The following is a 15,339-nucleotide window of genomic DNA, read 5'->3' as shown; positions in this document are numbered from 1 at the left end:
AACTAGCACGGAGGGCTAAAGACACATGAAAGGCAGTTTACACGGGGACACACGTGGGAGCCGCCACCCGGGACCAGAGACAAGGGTGCGGTCTGAGCCAGAGGCCAGAGAAGCACCCGCCACAAGGCGAGCCAACAGCAGAAACAGAAACCAGGGGACAGGTCAGGAGTGTATCCCAAAGGAAAGGGGTGACGAGCGAGCTGAGGACTTCAGGGCTGGACGGCTACAGGGAGCAAGCGAAGGGCGAAGCAGCGGCGCAGGTGACGGTGCAGTGCGTGACACCACTGGCCTCCCTCCCTCGTGACGGGACACTGTCCTGGTTGCCTTGCTCGGGCCTGCTCCCCCTGGTCACACACCCCGCCTCCCCTGGCCCCCTAGGCAGAGGCGCCCTCACCTCCTGTACGACCCCCCGGCTCTCAACCCTTGCACCTCTTCTCCATCTACACTCGCTGCCTCGGTGATCTCGTCCAGCCTGTGCCTTGAAACCCAGTGACGTGCCGACGCTCTTCACACTCCCCCCTCCGGTCCTGCTCCCCTCGGACTCCGCCTACACGGCTCACGGCTTCTCAGACCCCGACGACCCCGCTGCGGCCAAAGCCTAGCCTGTCAGCCTCAGAGCCAGCCGCCCCACACCCCTTCCCTCGGCAGCTAGCGTCAGCTCCACCCTTCCAGGTGCTCGGGGCAACACATTTTGAGAGGGAGAAAAAACATGAAGTTACATTTAAAATTCAAAATATTAAAAATGTATTTATTACTAAATATAGTTGTCACTAAAATACTATAATAAAAACTGAAGAGTCTACATTCCTAGAAAATCAACAGAGAAACTATTAGAAAACAGAGAATTCAGTATCTGTACAGGGCTTACTGAATAAAAACATTAAAATTCTACAGAAGAACAAAAAACAAGACTTGAATAAATAAAATATAACCTGTTCTTAGACAGAAAGACTCAATAATGTAAAGCTGTCATTTCTCTCTAATTCAAAACATAAATTTAAGGTATTCCCAATGAAAATTTCAACAGAATTTTCACATGGAAAAATTTTCCAGAAAAGTCTGCGGGCAAGGGATTAAACACTAGTCCCACCAAGTATTAAAATGTATCCTAATGAAGCTATGGTAAATAAAACAGCTTGGTACTGGCAAACAAATAGAACAAATGGTTTAGTATCTATGAATAAATGGAATAGAAAAGGAAAAAAACACACAGAAACATACACAGAGCCAATCAGAACCCAACATATGTCACAGTGAATGGCATTTCAAATAAAACCAATGAAGCAAAGGTAACAGCAGCCAAGAAATGGGTTAGGGCTGCCGGCTGGCACCTGGGGTGGGTCAGGTACCCACCATCAGACAGCCTGGCAGTGAGAGAACCAACTGGTACAATCTCTCTGGGGCCACTTTAGCAACATACATCAAAATTACACACTTCATACCCTTTGACCCAGTAATTCCTGTTCTGGGAATTCGTCCAACAGAGATATTCATACACATGTTCCAAGAAACACATACAGCACAGTCACTGCAGCATCATTTGTGACCGCAGTAGACTGGAAACAACCTAATTACACTGCCCGTGGAGACTCACTAAATAATGACGCTACATCCACAGGGTAGAACTCTGAGGGAGTCGAGAGAAAGACTGTAGTCAAGTCTGACTCTTGGCTACAGGCAGAGTCACCTGGAAAGCTTCTGAAAATCCTGACACATGGTCGCACCTGGGCCAGTTAAATCTGATCTCCAGGGGCAGGCCCAGGAATCAGCATCTTAAAGCCCCACAGCTGTGAGGACAGTGACAACATACACCAGGAAAAACGGCACCTGGCAACAGGGAGACTGCGTCCTTGTTAGCTGCTTGTCAGCTGCTCAGGATGTAACTAAAAGTCCACACACAGCATATTGTATACAACAGAGAAGATATACATAAATGAATATGAAAAATAAAAAGTTTATAAAACAGAAAACTTTTACAAAAGTAGGGACAATGGCTGCCTTTAGGGAGAATTCACTTTCATTACACAGGCTTATAACTTTCAAAAGTATTGACCCTAAATCCAGCTGCCAATTTACTACACCGCGTAACAATCAGAGAGTGGGAAACTCAACATACCAACAACCTGATTTTTTTCTTAACAAATAAATTTTGAGAGAATAAAAGCAAGAGAAACAGAGAGTCAGCTACAAAGTGATATGTGGTTGGAGCCTTATTATAGATTTAAACTTTTTTTAAAAAATTATGACATTATGAGAAAACTGGAAGTTTAAACACTGGTTGAAAACATTTACAGAGGAAATGATGAGGTAGAATTTGCTTCTGAATAACACAGGAGGGGGGAGAAGTGGCCGGGTGTACTTCACAGGGTTGGCAGTGAGTACACGCGGATTCACTGCATTCTTCTGTCTACTCACCTTTGTATTTAAATTCAACCTAATACATTTTCCACAAGGTGCATATACCCTTGTTTTTCAATAGGAAAAAAAAAAAAGCTAGCATAAAAAGTTATACTTCTTTAGTGACATAGAAAAATATTCAATTAGAAACTGGTTGTGTTAGTTTTGAAAAGTATCTCTTAGATAGTTCTGGTAATACTTCCTTTTTCTTAACAATAGCAAAGCAAACATACCCATGTCTGGGCCTCTAAGCGCACTGGGAACTGCTTCACTTCCCCATGACTCTGGCCCTCCCTTGTAACTATGACTTCAAGCAAAGCACTTCACCACCGTTCATCTCCATTTCTCCATCTGTTAAAAGGAAGCAGATTGGGCTCCGGCACCTGGAAGTACACATTTCCCAAGGGGAAGAGTACCCTGGGGGAGTCTCACTGGCCTCCTCCTCCCGCCCGCAGACATGCTCACTCTCACAGGCTAGGACGCCAGGTCATTTTTACCATCCGGCTTCAGTATCCAACCAACTCAACATAAGTCATCGCTGTAAGATATACAGGCCAACCTCTTCTAAAAATGAAGCCTATAAGCTAGAAATGAATTGCAAAATGAAAACAAAAACACAATGCTTCTAGAGGAAAAAAAGTACTTCTAACAAACAACCTATATCAGGTCTTCCTCATCTGTGATTTAAATCAAATCCCTGAGACCACTTACACCTGAGGTTCCTTAGGGAAGGGGCAGTTTCAGGGTGAACTGGGTGAAAGAACAGCTTCTATACCAGATGAGACTGAAAACAGACCCTGAGGCAGGCAGGCCCAGCAGAGCCCCTGTGGGGGAAAGCCGGCAGACATCCCTGGACTGCTGGCTTTCTGTTTACTATTCTCTTGAGTGCATGATTACAGCCAACAACCTCATCTGAGCAAAAGAACCTCTTGGGCACACAACACTCAACAGGGTACAACATGAATTCAAAATCAGCAAAAGGGATGCAGGAAATGCTCAGCATACAATGTTCAGCAAAACAGAAGCCACAGTGTAAGACAATTTTATAAGCATACTTTGTTGTGTGTGTGTGTGTGTGTGTGTGTGTGTGTGTGTTCAAACACACCCACGCACACGTTTATATGCATAGAAAAAACTGTAGAAATATCCCAGAAAGTTAATAGGGAATGGTAGGATGTTTTCTCTTCTTTACACACTTATCTTTATTTTCCAAATAGTCTACACTGAGCATAATGAGGAAGAAAAACAGTTTGTTCTTGTTTTAAGTTAAGAAAAGCAATACTGAGAACAGCTCGTACCTACTTGAGGGCTCACTATGCGCCAGGAATCCTGCTCACCAGGTCTTACACACTGACCTCAGTCAATCTTCACCATAAGCCGACAGGGTGGGTATTTGGGGTAGCATTCCGGTATGTCCACGTGACTCTATCAAAGGGCCTCCTGCAATGGGCACCTGAAAAAGCAGGGACCAACAAAGGAAGGACCCCATTTAGAGACAAATCCAGGAAGCCAGCTCTCAGGCAGCATGAGTGCACACAGAAAGGATGCCCCAGCGGAGAGCAGCACCCTTCTGCTCCTGTGACAGCCCGCCTAAGGGACATCTAAGCCACAGACGTCACGAGACATGGGTGAGTAGAACCAAAGGAGAGGCACGAAAGAATGAACCCAGCACGCATCGGCTGCTCACCTAACACACAGCTGGGAGCTGAGAGGGGCTGAGTAAGTCTCTGCCCCAAAAACGAAAGATGTAAGAACTAGCCATAAACAGACGTAAGATGAAACCCAGGCTCAGAGGAGACGCGGTTAGCTGTGGTGGGGAGCAGAGGGACAGAGGTGCTGGAAGGCCCTGCTGCGTGGACAAGAGCACTGAAGAGCGTGAACAGTGCTGTGCCTGGGGCAAGTGAACCAGGCGTGATGAAGACGAAGCATCTGCCGAAGATACTATTAGAAATCTGAAACTTCTCTTCCAAACTACACCACCCCTTTCCCAAGATGGATCCCTGTAACAGCTGGACACAAAGGCCATGCCACCCAAAATAAAAGAAAGCACTGAGCAGCTTTCTAACACACCCTTGTCCTACCACGATTTCACCAGATGGGTCAACACATCAAGTAGTTCCATGACACCCCCTTCTCACGAGGCCCTGCTGTCTGCTTCCCTGTGCAGGACAGAGGGGTAGCTCGGGAGGGACTCAGGGCATGTACCACCATTCAACACTGACAGCGCAGGCGCGGCTCCTCTGTATCCACAGTTCCACATCCACGATTCAACCAACCACAGATTCTGTGGTATTGTAGCGTTTACTACTGAAAAAAATCCATGTAGAGGTGGATCTGTGCAGTTCAAGGTTGTGTTGTTCAAAGGTCAACTGTAATTTACTCTCAGTGCTACTTTCTTTCCTTTTTCTTCTTTTTAAAGAATCCTGTTGGTGATTTATAAGGGCAAAAGCCAGAGGTGGCACAGCCTTTTGTACATTTTTGTCAGCATCCCAGCACAAGCAAATGCAGCTATCACTGTTTTGCCTACAGCGACACCTGCAGATCGAGAGGGAAACTGCAGGACCTATGGCCACCGAAGTGGGACCAGACACAGATGGAACCCAAGAGGCAAACCCCACCAACAGCTCTGAGAGGGGCCCGACTCAGCGATTAGGACGTTGATGCTGTTGGTTTTGCATCCCTCTCTCCTTCCACAGCACTAGTAATGTCATCAGCATTTCTGAAAGCCTCCCAGCTCCCTAGAAGTCCTTTGAGCACAGATCACTGGGTCAAATACAATATAAACACTGGGGCTCTAAGCAGCACTTTTTACAATATCTTCACTACGGACAACTCATAAACTGTGAAGCTCCTTTGCAGAGTATGTGCACCTCTCAAAGCTATCTTGTATGGACAAGGAAATTTTTGTGTACCCAAATTCTCTCATCTCTAAGGAATAAAACTGGGCACTTTGAGCACTAGGGTGGTGGCATGTGGCTTTATGTGTAAAAATCTGTACTTTATTTTATGTATAAATGAAAATGTACACTTCAAAAACTTTAACCCATGGTTGGCAGGGCCTAGGCTGGGGACAGGGGGTTGACTCCAAAGTGCGATTTGCCTGCAGACTGAGAGAAGTTCCCATCACCACTACCTAATACTGGGCAGAACCACCAGCAAATGGGTAGCAAGCAGGAGTAATGAGAAGTCAGCAATGTCAGACCCAGATTCTAGGTAGGTAACTGGTTTTTGGACAGGGTGCCCCACAAAGGCAGTGATTCTGTGTGGTCACCTAAAGAATAACTATCTTGGGCTTCCCTGGTGGCGCGGTGGTTGAGAGTCCGCCTGCCGATGCAGGGGACGCGGGTTCGTGCCCCGGTCCGGGAGGATCCCACATGCCGCGGAGCGGCTCGGCCCGTGAGCCATGTCCGGGAGGACCCCACATGCCGCGGAGCGGCTCGGCCCGTGAGCCATGGCCGCTGAGCCTGCGCGTCCGGAGCCTGTGCTCCGCAACGGGAGAGGCCACAACAGTGAGAGGCCCGCGTACCACACACACACAAAAAAGAATAACTATCTTAAGTTATTTAATTAACAGAACCCCCAGATCTACAGTTTATAGGATAAGCAATTCTGGGCACTGACTGGAGGGACTTGGGGGGCCACAAAAGCTACAACAAGGACAAGGACGGCTTTCATGTTCCATTTCAGATCTGCCACAGCACAGCCTTTCAGATGGAACTAGAGAGATGTGGACCACAATTTCTTGTTTTGTTCATAGAAAACCAGTGAATACCTGAAGGCTGAGAAGGTTCAGTCCATGGAAGCGTTGAGCCTGCAGCACCAAACTAAGGTTTCCTGGAACACACCCAAGTCTTCAGTCTATGTTTACACCATGGTAGGACTAGCAAAACTAACGCTGATACTAACCTGGAATACAACTCATTGGTCCAAGAATAAAAAATAGAGTCTCTACAAGACAACAAGGCAGCTATTCTAATCTATTACTCAGGAATTAAAAACAAATCCCCTCTCTTAATAGAGTTTTTAGAAATTATAAAAAGAATGCAAAAAAATTAGTAAAGCAAAGTGTACAGTTCATTGAAGAAAAATTAGAAAATATAGTAAGGGGCAACGATGGCAATGAAAAACACTCACAATTCCACCACTATTCATAATGTATTTCCTTCTGGGCTTTTTCTCTGCATGTACCGTTAACCCCCCTTGAACAACAGGGGGTTAGGGGCACCGACCCTCCAGGCAGTCGAACTTGGACTTTGAGACTCTGCAGTCTTGCCCCAACCTATCTCCACAAAATTTATTTTCCCCCTACTCCACATTTTATGCCACTCTATGTTGTTCACTTTGCTTCATTAACTAGGAACTACATTCAAAGAGTCCGCAAAACAGGTGAGAAGGAGAGTGCAAGGAGAGGGAAGAACAGAAGGGAAGTTTAGCCAGAGAAGGGCCAAGGGGGACATGCAACCCAGGAGAGGGCAGGGAACAGTCCTAGGAAAGGGGGAAGAGAGCAGGTGCGCCTAAAAACAGAGCAGGCCAGGAGCAGCATGCTGTCTTTCAGACACTGCCACAGCTCATACACAAGGAGGTATCAGCTCTTCTCACCCAAACAGGGGCAGGGAAGCACCAGGAAGCAGAACTCCTGAAAAGTGAGGACAAGTACAGCACAGGGCTTGATCTAAGCCCTACCAATCATCAGCTGCATGACCCCTGGCTCATTCAATATTCACAACAGCCTCTCAGGGAGGTGCTGTTATTATCACCTCTGCTTTACAAAGGAGAAAAGTGAGACACAGAAAGGTGACGCAGCTTGCCCAAGGTAATACATTTACTAAGTGGCAGGCTCTGAGGGGACTCTGGGTCCGCAGTCCCCCATTCCAGACAACCTCTTTGGGTGTACGTTAGACCAGGAGGACTGTGGGCCCATGTCCCACCAGTTGCTCCTGCAGGGAAAAGACAGAGTCAAGACACACAGACAGGCAGGTCTCAGGGGAAAGCATAACTCTATGAGGCCAGTGCTCTAACTCTGGTCTAGCTCTTAACTGGCTGTTTGACTGTGGGCAGATTATTACCTTACCCTATAGAGAGAAAAAGGAAGAATACTGAAAACAGTTGACCTCCCATCCTACACACTGTAAGGCAGTTTGCAAACATGAAGAGCTAACTAAATGCTGAAATAGAGTCAGTGTGTTACCAAGTAAGACCCACTTAGGGACAAACCCAACCAGCAGATGTCAAGCAAGAAAGAAGCCACCTCTGACATAAAACTAGCGATGTTTCCTTAGGTCAGTCTCCCAAGGCAAAAGAAACAAAAACAAAATAAACAAATAGGATGTAATCAAACTTATAAGCTTTTTCAGAGCAAAGGAAACCATAAAACGAAAAGACAACCTAAGGAATGGGAGAAAATATCTGCGAACAATGCAACCAACAAGGGCTTAATTCCCAAAATATACAAATAACTCACACAACTCAATAAAAAAACAGATAACCCGAATGAAAAATGGGCAGAAGACCCAAACAGACATTTCTCCAAGAAGACATACAGATCGCCAATAGGCACGTGAAAAGATACTCAAATCGCTAATTGTTAGAGAAATGCAAATCAAAACTACAATGACGGGGCTTCCCTGGTGGCGCAGTGGTTGAGAGTCCGCCTGCCGATGCAGGAGACACAGGTTCGTGCCCCGGTCCGGGAAGATCCCACGTGCCACGGAGCGGCTGGGCCCGTGAGCCACGGCCGCTGAGCCTGTGCGTCCACAACGGGAGAGGCCACAACAGTGAGAGGCCCGTGTACCGCAAAACAAACAAACAAACAAACAAACAAAAAAAACTACAATGAGGTATCACTTCACACAGGTCAGAATGGCCACGATTAAAAAACTCTACAAATAACAAATGCTGGAGAAGGTGTGGAGAAAAGGGACCCTCTTGCACTGTTGGTGGGAATGTAAATTGGTGCAGCCACTATGGAGAACAGTATGGAGGTTCCTTAAACAACTAGAAATAGAGTTACCATATGATCCAGCAATACCACTCCTGGGCATATACCCAGAGAAAACTCTAATCTGAAAATATATATGCACCCCAGTGTTCACTGCAGCACTATTTACAATAGGCAAGACATGGAAGCAACCTAAGTGTCCATCAACAGAGGAATGGATGAAGACGTGAGACACACACACACACACACACACACACACACACAATGGAACACTACTCAGCCATAAAAAAAAGAACAAAATAATGCCATTTGCAACAACATGGACGGACCTAGAGGTTACCATACTAAGTGAAGTAAGCCAGAGAAAAACAAGTATCATATGATAACACTTATATATGGAATCTTAAAAAAAAAAAAAGAAGAAGATACAAATGAACTGATATACAGAACAGAAACAGAGCCACAGACACAGAAAACAAACTTATGGTTACCAAAGGGGAAAGGGAGGTGGGGATAAGTTAGGAGCTTGGGATTACCAGATACACACTGCTGTGTATTAAATCGATACCCAACAAGGCCCTACTGTAGCACAGGGAGCTATCTATATTCAATATCTTGTAATAAACCATGATGAAAAAAAGAAAAGGAAGAAGCCACAAAGTAGAAATTCTTACTTGGGAAGAGCTGGTGGTCTCCTCGGGACTTCAGCAGCACCAGCACCTGTTCCTGGTGGCTCTGCCTCCCGGGAGTGGTGGGCCACTTGCTGCACGGCACCCTGCGGGCCGGGAGGCTCCTGAGGGCCGCCCGAGTCTGTGGTGGAGTCAACCTCCACCTCCTGAACCGGGGCGGGGACCGGCTCCTGCTCAGCCGTGGCAGCTGCCGCAGCCGTGGCCCCCTCCTCTTCCTTCCTCCTGATTTTCTCCTCCAGCTGCTTCCTCCGCTTTTCATCATCCTGACGGGCCATGCGGTCAAAGGTTTTGAATACCTAAAATCAAACAGCAATCCTGCAATGAGTTCATCCGCCCAGTACTGTACCACACATTCTGCAGAGAAACAGCAAAATCTGGTAAACAAAGGATGAGAAAGCAGTAGACTAAAAAAAATGTTCCCATTGGCAAAATGGAAATGCACTACAACTCCACCAAATGCCGCTAGGAAAACAATCTTTAAAGGGGAGTTCCAAAATCAACGAAAGCGAAACCTTTACAAGCCAAGGCTCAAAATATTTACACGCCTATGAGGCCAACTTTCAAGTCTAAATGGTGCATAACTAAATGGTCTCACCTGTCATTACTTTTAGAGCCCCAGAGAGCCTTGTTCGAAATGCAAAGAACACGCTGTCCTGGTACTGAGAGCTGTAAAGGCACCAACAACTCAGACGAAAGAAGAGAGGATGGGAGTTAGTTGAATTTCAATCCACAAAATACAAGCCGGCTCACTGGACTGCTGCTATCTTCCCACACTGCACGGGCTGAGGGAAGGTGCGGGTCTTAGCCTGGGAATTCAACAAACATCCATGATGTGCCTACAATGTGCAAGGGGCACCAAGAATCCAAATGACAGCTCCCAACCTCGAAGAACTCAATTTTCTGGTGTGTGGATCAGTCATTAATCTTTTCTGGGCCACAGTCATACAAACAAAAACTGCTGGGACGCTCCATCCAAAAAGTGCACATGAAAATGGCATTTTGTATACACCATTCAAGGGCGCACGTAACCCTGAAGTGTAGCCAGGACAGACCCAGACGTGACAACTCTGACAGGAAGAGGCTGTGACCAATACATGTGATGCCATCAGAATGAGGGTGCAAATGCGCATTTCCGGTGAAAGAGAGCTAAGGGAGTTTCTTGGAAGAAGGTGCTCCGCATCAGACCTTGAATGAAAGGCACACCTTCCAGGGGGAACGACAGGAGGAAATGTCACAGCTCCAAGAGGCAGGGTCATCAAGAGATATATCCTATGGTATCTCCTCCCGGAGACAGAAAAGCTGGGAAATCCACCTTGAAAAGTGGGTGGGAGAAGACCCTTCCATTCAATCCAGCAACCTCGCTCCGTGGTATTTACTCAAAGGAGTTGAAAATATGTCCACCCAAAAACCTGTACACGGATTGTGTACAGCAACTTTATTCATAATTGCCAAAACGTGGAAGCAACCACGACATCCCTCAGCAGGTGAATGGATAAACAAATTGTGGTACATCCAGACAATGGAATATTATTCTGTGATGAAAGAAATGAGCTATTAAGCCATGAAGAAACATGGAAGAACCTTAAATGCATATTAGTAAAAGAAACCAATCTGAAAAGGCTACACAGTGTATGATTCCAACTATATGACGCTGTGGAAAAGGCAAAATGTTAAAGACAATAAAAAGACCAGTGGTTGCCAGAGGCTGCAGGGAGGGAGGCTGGAAGGAGCAGGTAGAGCGCACAGGATTTCTTTAGGGCAGTGAAAATACTTTGTGTGGCACCATAATGAGGATTACACGCCATCACACATTTGTCCAAACCCCATAAAATGAACAGTAAGCGTGAACCCTGAAGTAAACTGTGGGTTTAGGTGACTATGATATGTCAATATAAGTCCATCAACTGTAATGCACCACTCTGGTGGCAGCTATTGGTACAGGGGACACTGGGAGGGGGGGCAGGGGGGACACGAGAAATCTTTGTACCTTCCCCTCCATTTCGCTCTGAACCTAAAACTACTCTAAAAAAGTCTTAATAAAATAAAAATGTTTTAAAGTGTGTAGGAGTCAGTTTCCAAAGGGCTAGAATGCAGACACGTGCTAAATAACTGTTGCGTGCACTGGGCAGGAAGACAGAACCAAAGAAGTTACTAACTATGCCAATGTTTTTACAGACATTCTCTCAAAACCCTCGTGAAAATGCTGTGAGGAAGACAGCGCTGACATTTCAAAGATAATGGAAAACTAAGCTCGGAGAGGGTAACCTGCCCAAGGTCCTGCCAGTGAAAGAAGAAAGTAAAAAATTATACAGGAAACACACCAAACACTGAAAGGAGACGTAGGCAGAGGAAGATAAGTAAAACCTTAAGGCTAAACACTGGAAACGGTATCTCTCTCCACTTCTTCAGAGAACCTGAGCCCCTGACTCATTCCTCTTGTACTCACGTCAGTGACACCGGACACCAGACCCATTGCCCTCGGAGCCATTCATCCTCCTGACGCCCCACATCTTCGTCTTAACTCCAGAAAAGAAGCAACAGCAAGGGCTCTCTCCAAACGCCGGGGGCCTCCCTCGGACCCTGGGCCTCACGCTCCTCACTGCACTGCGGTGCCCACCGCCCCTGCTTACTCAGCACCCCGCCTGCCCCGTGGCTTCACCTCTCACGTCGCCATTGACCTCAGCGCTCATTTCAGAATCCTGGACTGCAGAGCTGGAAGAGATGTCCCTGACCTCCAATCAACCTTCTCAACTGACAGAGAGGAGAGTGATTCTCCCAAGACTTCCCAGCAAGCTCAGAACAGACAGAGACAGCTTTCCTGACTCTCATGGGGGGACCTCTAAGCTTGCCAAACTGGACTCCAGAATAAACACAGAGAATCCACTGATCCGAATGAAACGTCATGCAAAATTATTGTTTTCTTAAAACATACTAATAAATCATGGAGTGGAATACAATTTCTACATGCATCTTTCCTGCTGAGGGTCCTGCAAGCTGTACATTCAGACTGTGCAAGCCCTAAGAATTAGGAGGAAAAGTCTGAGAAGGCTTAAATCTCACCAACAGCCCATACTCCAAAATATCAAGGGAGAACTTTTGGGTTCCAGAACAGAGTACCCCAATACTCCCATCCAAACCCTCTTTGCCTGAGTTCTGAAGAGAACCCCAAGCACCCCACTGCCAAATGCCTCTGTGGATAAAAGAACAGCTCCCCAGGACTTACCCTGATCTACCCAACAAAAATACCCAGGGAATATCTGCTCTTTTAAAGTTCCTTGGGCAATACTGACGATTCAGAACCACTTTCAAAAAACACTACACCCCTCCTAACCATCTGCTGGAAACTGTCCCCCTTGGTTTCCCTGAAACTCACTGCCCTGCCCACTTCCCTCCATCCCCCTCCCACTCCCACAGCCTCTTCCTTCTCCCATCCCTTCTCTGGGATCCTTCCCACAAGGGCTATCCTCCACGTTCAGTTCCTCTCCTGCAAACCACCCAGATTCCTCTACCTCCCTTAAAATCCAGCCCCACAATTCAACAGCCTGTGGGAAGGGACTTCTGCCTGCAATCTCCAATTCAACTAAGCTTCTTCCCCTAAACTCAGGTGACAGTTCAGTGAATGCACTGTCATTATCACAGTGCCCAGGTCTGAAACCCTGGATCACCTCTGGCCCATCCCAACCCTCTCTCTGCCCCTTAAGGGTGTCTGAAACATAGTAGGTGTCTTACATGAATTACCTCTGTCAGTTCACCTGTAAAACAAGGGAAAAGACCAACCTTTCAGGTTGTACTAGAAATAAATAACATCCTAGAATGTAAAATACATAACAACTGGTACATATTAGGTGCTCAGTAAATCTTCCTTTCTCCTTTACATCTTTTCTGCAAAAGATTACCCTAGACAAAAGTGTTCCCACCCTACAATGGATCGGTTAAATAATAGAACAGAAAGATTTGGAATCCGAAAAATGAAGTTTTGAGTTCCAGCTCTATGATGAGTTTGGTCAAATCACCTAATCTTGCTGAACTGGCACCCTCATCTGCCACATAAAATTCAACCTTATCTATTTCACAGTCTTCCATGAAAGCATTAATTTGACATAAGGGCCTCCTAAAAACCATCTCTGACACACAGCTCTCTGATCACTCAGATGGCACTTAACAACTACAAGGATGAGGAACAGCCTTAAGTTTTGAAATTGAATACCACCCTCACTCCTCATTTGACCATATTATCTTTGGTAGTTAAACATTTTAAACTTCTGTTTCTTCATGCAGGCACTGAGGAAAATACCTGACCAACCTGCAGCTTGTAGCAAGTCTTCAGGAGATGAACATTTGAAATCACTTCATAAACTGTAAAACGCTACAGAACCATGAGAGGTTATCACCAGCATTTCTACCTTCTCAGGTTCCTAGAAACAGGCTCAATGCTTGACTGAATACCTTCTTTCAATCCCATCAAAGTCCCACCTCTTCGAGTAGCACTGACATATATACACTACCAAATGTAAAATAGATAGCTAGTGGGAAGCAGCCGCATCGCACGGGGAGATCAGCTCGGTGCTTTGTGACCACCTAGAGGGGTGGGATAGGGAGGGTGGGAGGGAGACCCAGGAGGGAGGAGATATGGGGATATATGTATACATATAGCTGATTCACTTTGTTATACAGCAGAAACTAACACACCATTGTAAAGCAATTATACTCCAATAAAGATGTTGGAAAAAAAAAAGTCCCACCTCCTCTATAAAACTTTTCTCTATTTCCAAACCATCATTTCTATTCCTTTCCTTCCAATGGGCTCTGTCACATAATCGGCCTTGCATAGTTCTCTGTTACTGTATTTTACCTCCTTAACTAGAGCATAAGTATCCCAAGGAGAGAGACCATTATTTACCATCTGCATTACCAGTGTATCTCCAATGCTTCTGGCAGCTGAGAGTATAAATACATTCAGTACATAAACTCTTGGTTATTACATTCCAAGTACCCCGTCAACGTCAGTGAATAAGTATTAACAGCACCTCAAACATACAATAAACTTAACCTGGGATGTACAGATATATGTTCAAATGTAAACTTATTAAGTACTACTATGACTGTCTTTGACCTGAAAAGTCACACTTCGAACAGGGGGACCACACCCATCAATCACACAGTCTCCCTTCCACGTCCAGTCGTCGCAGTTCTGGGGTGTGCAGGTGTCCGTGCTGCCGCCCGTTCCCCCGTCTAGCCTGCACTACTTTCATTCTCTGACTGGCAACTCGAAGGGTTACACGCTGCGGGAGCTGACTCTGGCCCCGAGCGTCGATGTACTACTTCTGATATAAAAGTGCACCCGGTCGGACCAGGCTGCTCGAGAGCCAGCCCCTCTCGCACGCAAGAAGTAAACTGATACCCCAAGAGCATGTCTGCTGAAGCCGCGGCCCCAGGACGCTGGTCCGGGGCAGCGCCAGAGGATGAACTGAGGCCGGCAGCGAATGGAGCGGCGGGCTCGCAGGGGTCTGGGCTCCCACGGCCTCCCCCCACCTCCCCCTACCCCCCCCCACCTCCCCCCACCCCGAGCTTCCCGCCGGCCGCGCATTACCTGCAGCACCAGAGCCTGCGCGGCCCCCGGCGGGAAGCCCATTCGATCCGACGGGTGGCGCAGCAGGCGGTAGAAGTCCGTCTTGCGGTAGAGGAAGCCGAAGAGCACACGCAGAAAGTCCTGAACGTTGCCCACGTGCTGCAGGATGCCCAAGAGGGCCTGGTCGTACAGCTCCGCCGCCCCAGGCTCCATGGCGTCACCGGCCGGAGGGAAGCTCACTCACTGCGGGCGCGGCCCGGACGCCGGCCTGGAGCCACTTCCGGTGCGCTGCGGTAACGGCTCCGGCAGCCAGCGCGCCCGTGAAACTTCCGGTCCGCGCTCGTTCGCCCCCACGGTAGGGCTCGGCTGGGCTGAGTTTGAGCCGACTTGACGCGGGCCCCGCCCCCACCCCCCCTGGCTTCCCGAGCGGTCTCGCTGAGGAGCGGACGTGGGCCCAGAAACGCAAGAAGGCCCGGAGCTGCGGGACTGAGGGCGCCTAGTGGCCATGTTGGCAACGGGCGGAAGAGGTGTAGCGTGGGCAAGTGTTACGTGCGCCTCGCTGTTGTCACGTGGTCTTTGGGGTGTGTTCTCGACTGGGTGTCCCGAGCCCCACGCGGGACAGCGAGAGCCTTTTGCTGGCGCGTCAGAAGAGGAAATGCGAGTACTTGCGGGTGGTGTCTGTCCTGTTAATAACGGAGCCGTGGGTGAAATGCAAGGTGAAGTGAATACAAAAAGAATGTAAAGTG

General features: G+C 47.4%; 1 protein-coding gene across 1 annotated transcript; it reads right to left on the bottom strand.

The window, feature by feature from the left end:
- Positions 1 to 3,695: 3,695 nt before the first annotated feature.
- LOC114485372 (nudC domain-containing protein 3-like) lies at positions 3,696 to 14,929 on the bottom strand. Its single transcript, XM_028486690.2, has 3 exons — positions 14,615 to 14,929; positions 9,010 to 9,320; positions 3,696 to 3,850 (listed from the first exon to the last, which is right to left on the bottom strand). The coding sequence occupies exons 1-3, from the start codon at positions 14,804 to 14,806 to the stop codon at positions 3,826 to 3,828; spliced, it is 528 nt and encodes a 175-aa protein (XP_028342491.1). The 5' UTR covers positions 14,807 to 14,929; the 3' UTR covers positions 3,696 to 3,825.
- Positions 14,930 to 15,339: the final 410 nt, after the last annotated feature.

The sequence above is a fragment of the Physeter macrocephalus genome, unplaced genomic scaffold (assembly GCF_002837175.3).
Source record: "Physeter macrocephalus isolate SW-GA unplaced genomic scaffold, ASM283717v5 random_1173, whole genome shotgun sequence".
NCBI lineage: Eukaryota > Metazoa > Chordata > Mammalia > Artiodactyla > Physeteridae > Physeter > Physeter macrocephalus.
The sequence above is the reverse complement of the archived record's forward strand: the minus strand, read 5'-3'. Positions and strand labels throughout refer to the sequence as shown.